The sequence below is a fragment of the Dermacentor variabilis genome, chromosome 7, assembly GCF_050947875.1.
Source record: "Dermacentor variabilis isolate Ectoservices chromosome 7, ASM5094787v1, whole genome shotgun sequence".
NCBI lineage: Eukaryota > Metazoa > Arthropoda > Arachnida > Ixodida > Ixodidae > Dermacentor > Dermacentor variabilis.
The window spans coordinates 46,769,710-46,779,523 of NC_134574.1; the positions used below are offsets into that span (position 1 = coordinate 46,769,710).

General features: G+C 44.7%; 1 protein-coding gene across 1 annotated transcript; it reads left to right on the plus strand.

Annotated features, from left to right (window-relative positions):
- The first annotated feature begins 850 nt into the window (after window positions 1-850).
- On the plus strand, window positions 851-8,319 carry LOC142589017 (sulfotransferase ssu-1-like). Its single transcript, XM_075700810.1, has 2 exons — window positions 851-1,201; window positions 7,667-8,319. Exons 1-2 carry the CDS (start codon window positions 876-878, stop codon window positions 8,283-8,285), a joined length of 945 nt encoding a protein of 314 aa, XP_075556925.1. The 5' UTR covers window positions 851-875; the 3' UTR covers window positions 8,286-8,319.
- Window positions 8,320-9,814: the final 1,495 nt, after the last annotated feature.

A 9,814-nucleotide genomic window follows, 5' to 3' on the forward strand; every position in this document is an offset into this window, starting at 1 on the left:
ACTTCTTCGCCAATCACATGATGATTCGTTAGAGCATACAAATTATGTCTTTCTCAGCGTTCGAGTCTCAGGAGTTGCTGAAATGAACTTGGAGAAGTGACAAATGACAAGCTGTGACAGGTTTCAGCAGCTGAGGATGTTCACCATTTTTTGAGAGGTTGGAGCAGATGATTCTTCTCAATCGTAGCGTCCCCTATACTCAGGTGAAATGTTTGCGTTATACTTACAAGTCACCTAATTGTATGTAAATGCATTAAAATCAGCGATATCTCACATGTGGAGCAACATCTTTAAGTGACAACTTTCTGGTAGCACCGATGGTTAGTAGGTGAAGTTCTGATTCATATTGTCGTGACCCCCCATTATGTCGTTGCATTCGACGAACACCTGGCTCCTGCACAAGAAGGTACTGCTCTTCAAAGTAGGTTTATTTGTCGAAACACTATTTTTTGTGGCGTCAGCTGTCGCGCAACCGAGGGAAAATGCATACAGTGAAGGCGAACTAATGTGTGCGCGTTAAAGGCGAACTTGTGTTTGCAAGTGTAAGCACGGATGAACTCAGCTTGTCCTCCGTAGGAGCAGTATGCACTTCAACGGCTAGGGCGGCTTCTTTTCCGTAGGAAAAATGGCTCAAGTCTTTGAAGTAAAGCGATTGGTATCACTCCATTGGCAGGATCAATCGAATTAAGATGCAAGTGCCAAGTCTTTCAGTTTTCATTTATATCCCGGTGATGGTACTGAAATACGCGCTCTGATAACTATAGTGTAGGAAATAGAAGTCATAATCCCTGTTCGATTTTGGTCACAGTGATGTAGGTAACGCATTTTGATTTTTTTTTCATTTCAGCGACTGAACGCGCTCTCCCCAGTCAAAAATGTTGCGCAACATGTGCAAGACAGTAGACGGCTTCCTCGTCAACGACTTCCTCCACGACGACAACGTGCGATCGGCTCTTACCTACAGTGCCAGGCCAGACGATATCTTCGTGGTGAGCTACCCTAAGTGCGGCACAACTTGGACGCAGTACATCGCTTTCTGCGTACTCAACAAGGGCCAGCCACCCGATGACTACACAGATTTCATGCTGCGCTCCCCGTTCCTCGAGCTCCTGGGTGCTGAGTCGGCACATCGTATGCGACGGCCGGGTGCCATCAAGACGCACTTCCCATTCGACAGGCAGCCGTATCACCCGCAGAGCAAGTAAGAAGCATGTTCGTGTTTTTTGAAGTCCTTTGAGTACTAGGCGCTGATGGGTTCGCACGCACGCATCCTCGCATCATTGGGCTTTCCTTCCTCTCTGTCTCTCTCTAACAAACCAAACAATCTTTCTTCGTTGTTGAGTGTTCTCACTGTGGTGAAAATCCTCATTCATGTGGTCAGAAATAATCTATTCAATTATATTCTGGAAAGCATGTCACCGATGATTTGAGTACGGACGGTTTGCTCCAGAGGGCTTCAGAGTCTATGTCGAAGAAATGCGGCGTTTAGCGTTTAGCTACTAAGCTTACGTCTTAAACTTTATCAACCGGGTCTTTTCCCACAGCATGGGGTAGCCAATCAGACGCTTTCCTTTTAGTGTTGCCGCCTCTATGTCGTAGAAATGTCGCGTTTAGCGCTGCTAATATTAAATCTTAAATTTTATCAACCGGGTATCTATCGGCAGCATGGTGTAACCAAGCAGAAGGTTTTCGGTTAATGATGTCGCCTAAATCATTTCTTTCCTGTTAGTGTCAACATTCGCCGACAACCTTTTATTTAAATGTAGTTTTATAAACTGAGTTTTACTGTTTTTCTTCAAAACTGCCTTATATATAATTTACGGTTAATACCAGCTGATAATTTGTGCTATTACGCGCTGTACTAATTTGAGCTACCTTCTACAAAGGTTCATCGAAAAGTTCGGCTCATGTATCCTCGTTTTAAGGGCAGCCACTGGGCGTTAAGCCTGGACAGCAACTGTTGATACTCAGTGATAAGTTGTTGCTCAATCAAAAAAAAATTGGGCGACAAAAACTGTTTTTCTCCAGATAATTGCATTTAGAGTGGGCACTTCTAGCTTACTATCCCTAAAATATGTCTTTCTCACGGGGCCAATGTTCTCAGGACACTATTGTAATGACACCAAGAACAACTTGTCATACGGTCGACATTCCATGTTTATTCTCTCTTCTTCCTCGACTCCTAAACGTCATCCGCTCGCGTCATCTATCTCATCACCCTTACACACCCTGGTTTCCTTGTTCACCCTTCCTGTGGTGATAGCGGAGAACACTGCTTATGGTCGCGAATTCTAGCTGTCCAGTAATGAGGTGCCCAGTAGTCTTAAGCACAACCTGTTGTGTCGATGTATGCAAGATTTTGAAAAGACCCAGTGTTCTTGTATCGCTGACGGGTAGCCCCTTCCATAGAAGCACAAGGTCGTTCAGTGAAATATCATATTGGGGCCGTTGGGGTCACTTGGCAAGTTGCAACTTCAGCGCTTTTCGATATCTAGTTTGCTCCTCGTTGATCTTACGGCACTCAGACAGGCGCATATGGTCTTTAATTCCAAGTTCTTTGTGAGCTGGGAGCGTCGGCACTTTACCAAAAGCAGCAAAATGAGGGCTCGACCTAAGACTAGCAGTGTTCGTCCAGTTGTTGGGCGCCGCAGCCGCTTCTAGACAGTATTTCCACGCTCCTTTACACATTGGTTACGTGAAAATGAACTGCCTTAGCTCACGGATCGCTCCCGCGGCCACTCCATTTGACTGCGGATGATATGGTGCACAACGACATAGCGCAACACCCCGGCTATCTGTCCAGTGCTGAAGTTTCTTGCTTAGGAATGCGGGTTCATTGTCTGATATCACAACTTTCAGCTGTGAACACATTGTGCATTCATGAAGGGTCATAACGCTGTTAGCGTCTTCTCCTCCAGAGCACGTTGCTACCATTTAAGTGCACTGATCTATTGCAATCAGAAACAATTGCCTCTTGCGAACTCCAGGACTCGCCTTCAGTTCAGCAAAGTCTACGTGCAAAACTTCAAATTGTTTATCGGAATGATATAGCGAAACTAGTTCACTGGGTCGCGGCCAGTACTAGGCCTTGTTTACTTGGCGCAAGTGACACGTCTCTACGTAGTCTTCGATTTTCTTTTTCATATTTTTCCATATGAACCTGTCAAGAAACTTACTATACGTCCGCCAAAAGCCGTCATCACCACCAGGTACAGGGCTGTCATGATATAAGTAAAGTATTTTTGGTATCAGCGTCTCAGCATGGTACAGTGAACCTTCTATCCTCGAAGTGCAGGGGCTCATTCCCTTCCCATAATTTTGTCTAGTTGACCATTCCATGTGGAACCTCAACTGCCGATCGAGAGAAGGCATCTGCTTCTTTAAGACGACTGCCTGCACGGTGAAAGACCTGAAAGTCGTATTGCTGAAGTTCATTGACCCATTGGGTCAGCTTCCCGGCGGGCTTTGACTTACATAAAAGATGGGCTAGTGCTGCGTGATCACTGTACAATTTAAACTTCCTTCCACCGATCAATAAACACAGAGCCCATAAAACTCCTAGTGCCTCTTTCTCAGTTAAAAATATGGTGTTTTCCGTGCCAAAACCACTTTCTGATTATGAGGCACGCTGTAGTGGAGGACTCTTGAAATTTTGACCACCTTGGGTTCTTTAACGTGAACCTAATGTAAGCACATGGGCGTTCTCGCATTTCGCCCCGATCGATATGCGGCCGCCGTGTCCGGGACACGATCCCGCGACCTCGTGCTCAGCAACCCAACACCATAGCCACTGAGCAACCACGGTGGGTTTAATGTATAGGAGTAGTGTCGTATAAATAGGAGATGCTGATTTGGACAACATTTGAATTCTCTTAGGTAGAGAACATCCTCTGCAGCAAAATTTGATGCGTCTGTGTTAATCTCTAGAGATTAATTATGGACCGGCAATGTAAGAACAGGGTCCGAGGATATACTGTGTACTAGTTCTTGATAAGTCGTTTCGCATTCTTCGGTCCAGACAAAAGGTGAAACATCCTTTGTGAGCTCCGTCAAGCACTTGGTTACCTTGGCCAAACTTTAGTAAAGCTCTTGCAGTAGCCAGCGAGCCAAGAAACACTCTGAGGGAGCGAATATGATGGGAATTTTTAAGCTTCGTGATCTTTTGGGTGGACTCCTGTTTGGTGCTCTTGGTAGCTCCGTCGAACACTCTTCCAAGAAAAACTACCTGTGACTTCCAGAACTCGCTTTTCTTTTTATTTAACTTGAGGTCCGGCGCCACTGAGCCGTTGCAAAACTTTCGCCAGATGTTCGGAGTGTTCCCCTTCTGACCGTGAGCACATTAGGATACCGTCAATGTAAACGTTTCAGAAGAGTCCCAACTATGACTTCAAAACAACGTTAATCATATTTTAAAACCAGGCTGGAGAATTTTTCCGTCCCATCTGGAGTCCGTTGTGTTCCCAATCATCAAACGATGTGATGAATGCTGAGAACTCCTTCGTCTCTACTCGCAAAACACTTGCCAGACGCCCTTGCAAAGGTGGAGACAAGAAAAAAACCTTGCAGTCTCCGTATAATTAATTATATCGTCCATATGTGGCATAGGCCATAGGAAGAAGTCGGTCTACTTGCTTATCTGCTTGTAGTCGGTGCCGAGACAAAATTTTCCATGCTCTTTAGGCGCAATCGTGATAGAAGAAGCAAAAGAATATGTAGAGGGGCGTATGTCAACAGCGTCAAGCATTTTCTGCAGCTTTTCTTTCAGTGAAACCTTGTTATCTCTCGACATACTATAGGCACTCTTCTTCACTGCTGCTGTACCTGAAAGTTCATTTGGAACTTGAAACTTTGACGTCCCTCTTGGGAAGCCACCGACACAAGGTGGCTCTGGGTACTTCGGAGTGACATCTTTTGCTGCAGTGGGCTTGGGAGGATTTTCATACAGGACATTGAAGGACGGCATCCGGCGATCGTCTTGCTTTGTGACTTGGCCCTCCCAGTATAAGTGCAAACCAAGTTCTGCCATTACCGAGTGGAAAAAAACCTCTTCGTGCTTCACACCGCTGAGAACTAACGCTTTTGCGGAAGTGCTCTTGCCCTGGCACATAGTGAGCACATCTGCCCATGCATTGTGCACTTGTTTGTTTCCAGCATATCCATAGACAATTAGCGGATAAGCTGTGGTTATATTTAGTTCTGGGATCTACTTCTGGTTTACCACAGCGATTGACGCTTTGCTGGGCACAAGTGCCTTCACATCCTTTCCATTGATTTGTGCAGGAACATCTATCTGCTTGGCACGATCAGTGAGGAAAATGTTTTCCTGTGGAGGTGGCGAGAGGTTGTCAGGCATCATTAAATATTTTGTTTTCTTCATTTTAGAAAATGCTTCCATAAATTATCTAGATTTGCCACCTGCCTTCCAAAAACTGTCACCGTAACACCCCGGTTCGAGGGATATTTCATTGACGTTAACTTGTGTCGCCGCATGCTGTCACTCCTGAATAAATTGCTCCATAATTTGCAGTAGGTCTTCTAGTATTTGTGGTGCCTCAAGTTGAATTTGATGCGGTATCCGCTTTGGAAGTCCCAGTATGATGAGGGGCACGAGCGATGAGTCTCACAGTGCAGAATCTGTTGCATGCAATAGCCTTCACTCTTCAAAGAAATAGTTATGAACAGGGCTAGAAACGTACTTGAAACCTATTGCCTTGTCGCAACTCTCGAGCCTACTTACAGATAATGTCGTCTAAACGCTTTTCCTCCGGTGCGCCCAAGTATATCTTGCCTATTCGCTCACTCGGATCTCATACCAAGTCCTTGCGGCACCTCTGAGGTGCAACTGAATGTTCATAACGTTGTAAGCAGCATCCCAGCAATTATGGTCACATACGCATTCATGGAAAGCAATCCAAGCCGGAGCACGCTTTGTCAACGACCCGTCGAAGATGTCCGGTTTAATAAATTCTATTGATGTCCTCGCAGACCGTTGGAGGTCCGTTTACCTTATCAGTGCCAACAGCTGTTGTTGGCATGGGCTGTTTTTTTCCTGCAAATCAGTCACTTCTCGCAAAATAAATATTGCTCTGGAGACACCCTTCTTCTAGGGATCTCCTTTTGCCATTGTGAACCCATTTTTCGCCTCTTTCGCGTCGCGATGCTTCCTATTAATATCGCGGTCACCACTTCATGTTCGTAGTCGTTGAGAGTTCTCTTCGCCGCTTGGTCACCGAGAGCAAGTGTGGACGTTTTAGGAAAAGAAATAGTCAAAGTTGACGCTAACAGGCCGTTAAGCAGCTGGACACCATCCATATCGGTGGCCATGGCGTTGATTTATAATGTCCTCAGGAAATCGTAGTTGTCTATCAGGCAGTTATTACAGCATCATAAAGTAGACTGCGCCAACTTTGTAATCATACCGAGAACAACTAGTCATACAGTTGGCGTTACGTGTTTATTCTCTGTTTTTTCTCGACTCCTCGAGGCCGTCTGCTCAGGTCATCTTTCTCTTCAACCTTACATTTTACAGCGGAGTTATTGACAGGTATGGGTTGAGCAAATTCTCAGAAAGTGACTTTACGACGTCATTTATCACGCACGTTTGATTTCACGATTGCTGGGTGCAATCACTTCTCGTCATTAATGATCAGCAATCGTGATTGGCTCCTCTAACGCCATCCTGAGCGAACGCCCACGTGAAATATAAGGAGCCAGCTAATTGCGACAAAGTTAACATGAAAATTATTGCTAAGTACACATACTTACAACATAAACTGAACTGTTAGCGATGCGAGTGAAACCGAACATGTGTCGTATGCTTCGCCAATAAAAAGGATGAGTGACCTAGCTGTGATGCGCAGCTCGAGTTGCGCAATGCGCAATGTATACTACGTGACAGGGCGTTTCGCCCTCCTTGCTCTTTGTCACAAGCGTCGCCTAGTTTATACCAATGTTTGAGATTTGGATGCGTCCTTCAAGTTTTACTAGATGAGTGACCGTCGGTATTTCACTGATAGCATTGCGGCAGAAGCAAACATGTGCGCCTAGTAGACGTCACAAGCCACGCCCTTAAGAGTATAGAAGCGCACAGTGAGGGGCTAGTTGGTATGACATTATGAGAACAAAGAAAAACTGCGCAAAAAAGAACAAGGCAGAGAAAGAACCACACGACACAGGCGCAGACTAACAACTGTTGGAGTTGTTAGTCTGCGCCTGTGTCGTGTGGTTCTTTCTCTGTCTTGTTCTTTTTTGCGCAGTTTTTCTTTGTTCCCTTAAGAGTACTTGACTTTTCTGGGGGTAGTGGCACCACTTTGGTGCGATAGTTTGTTTCGCTATCAAGTAAACCCACGCGACCTATATCGTCGAGCACACTACTTTTCCTATTGCGTGAATAAGTCACCATGACTGAAACGGATACCACAACTGCTGTTACAATTGCAGTCTCCGGACCAAGACCTTGCCAGGAACATGTTCACACAAGAGTGCTGCATAAAATATTATTTCATTGCTACTTGACACGTATTTTTCCGCACAATAAACAACACAACTGCCCATATCCTGACTTAGTAAGAAGGCTGATTTTGCGAAATTGGATGCATACATTTAATGTATAGGCTGCTTGCCCGGTGCGGGCAACCATATCTTTAACTGTATGATTTTTCTGCAGGTATATATACGTCGCTCGGAATCCTTACGACTGCTGTGTTTCCTACTTCCACCATGTCCGCGACTCGCCTGTCTACAACTATACAGAGGCAACGTTTGACGAGTTTGTCGATGTCTTCGTCGAAGGAAAGGTTAGCTGTGGTGACTACTTTGACCACCTCACATCGTGGTACGAGCACAGGAATGACGACAATGTACTGCTCATCACCTACGAGAAGCTCAAGGAAGACATTGCGGGGGCAGTGTTGGAAATCGCCGACTTCCTGGGTAACCAGTACGGGGAACAGCTGCGCCGCGACGCCGCACTTTTCGCTAAAATCACCAATATGGTGAGTGCCACCAGCATGCGCCAATCATTCAGCTCAGGCATCAAGGCCATCATACCGAACCTCCTTAGCCTGCCACCCGAGAGGGCTCTCAAGTCCGTCGAAGTGTACAGGAGCGTATTGAGCAAGAAGCGCATGTCTACCGCCAAGAGTGAATTTATCCGAAGAGGCGTTGTCGGCGACTGGAGGAACTATTTCAAGGAGAAGCACATTGAAAAGATGAAAAATTGGATAGCATTGAAAACGCACAGCACTGACGTAATGAAGCTATGGGAAAACACTGGATTACCGTGACTGGCCTCTTGGGAATAAAAGAAATTGCACTTTTTGTAGACTACATGTAATTAATGTATGCCGCTGTAGGTTGACACCCTATCTATTGTTCCTCTAATAAATGTCCAAGGGGATCATATACTTTCACCATCCTGCCTCTCTTTCAAGGAGTCACCGTATAGCTGTTAACGTAAAGTTTGCATATTCACCTACACCAGCGCAAAGTGGCACATAACTTAATTTTTTTAGCTATGCATTGAAAATATACTGAAAAGGATGACGTACAAAACATGCTGGCACGCGGAAGGAATAGGGCTCATATCCCAATTAAGGAAATCTAGGAAGGCATGAAGGTAGTTTCAATTAAGGAATGCATGATCGCAGCTGAAAAGTCTGTTGGCCAACCACTTGTATTATACAAGATACTTGTGTAGAATAAATATGACCCTTTCCACTGTTATATACTGTCGCTATTATCTTATTGAATTTGGTAATGTTTTGTTTCATCGTTTATATGCCAGTTCCCCTCATATAGCTGAGGCTGAGCGCCATGTTGTGGTAGCTAGTCCATACTCTTGCTTTACGGTGAGGAATAGTGTAGGTGCCCATCTACAGCTTGGAATTTGCGGTGTGTCTTCCATAGTTGCATAACATTCTTTCTTCACTCAAGAAAGCAGGGCAATAAGCGCCATTTCCGCCAGTTACTTGAAGCCCTGCAAGGAATCCAGAAGAGCAGAAGATTGCCTTCATCGCTGAAAATAAAGTATTGTTTTCTAGAGAAGCTGTCAGCCTCTTCTTTGTCGGCATTTTTGGTGTCCGTCACCGTGGGGCGAAAATGTGAGCCGATCCGGAGGTTGTGCGATACCGGACCCATTCGCGGGGGTGGTGAAGCACTCATTCAATCAATCAATCAATCAATCAATCAATCAATCAATCAATCAATCAATCAATCAATATAAGAATTTTATTCCATCCAGAAATCTGTTCTTTTGTGGCAGACGAGGGCTCGAAAAAAGTTGATCTATCCACTTGAGAAGCATCAAGCGCCCGTTTACATGGCATACAGTTAAAGCGTGGAAACACAAAATGTGTGTACACGTTGTACGATGATAATTCCCTAAGGCATTCATGACAATATATTCATCGATGCTTTATGCAGTTTTAACGCTGCAAAAAACAATTCGAAAATCTGGAATAAAATTGTACATATTCTGTAGCTTCCACACAAAAGAAATTCATCAATTTTTCCCAACAGAAATGCCTTGATTGCACAGTTCCCAGTGGTTTCTAATTTCATCTCGTATTCATGAAGTTCGTTTAACAGTTTCCGAAGCGTGTGACAAAGCATTTGTTTATAGGGTATTTTCCAGATATTATCACTGCGTGAATTATAAGACCTTGTGAGTGGCGTCAAATCTGAAAGTGTACGTAGAAGACCGTCTGAGTCGTATTTATATTTTCTGGCTAGATTTAAAAGGTACAAGTTATGCAGAGTTACAAGATTGTATTTCATAAATAGAGGTTTTGTGTGCGCAGTTTTTCCGCGCTTG

Excerpts from the sequence above, each read along its gene's own strand:
- LOC142589017 (XM_075700810.1), top strand. The coding sequence starts at position 876 with ATGTTGCGCAACATGTGCAAGACAGTAGACGGCTTCCTCGTCAACGAC. Across the intron at positions 1,202-7,666 it reads CCGTATCACCCGCAGAGCAA|GTATATATACGTCGCTCGGA; the intron begins GTAAGAAGCATG and ends ATTTTTCTGCAG.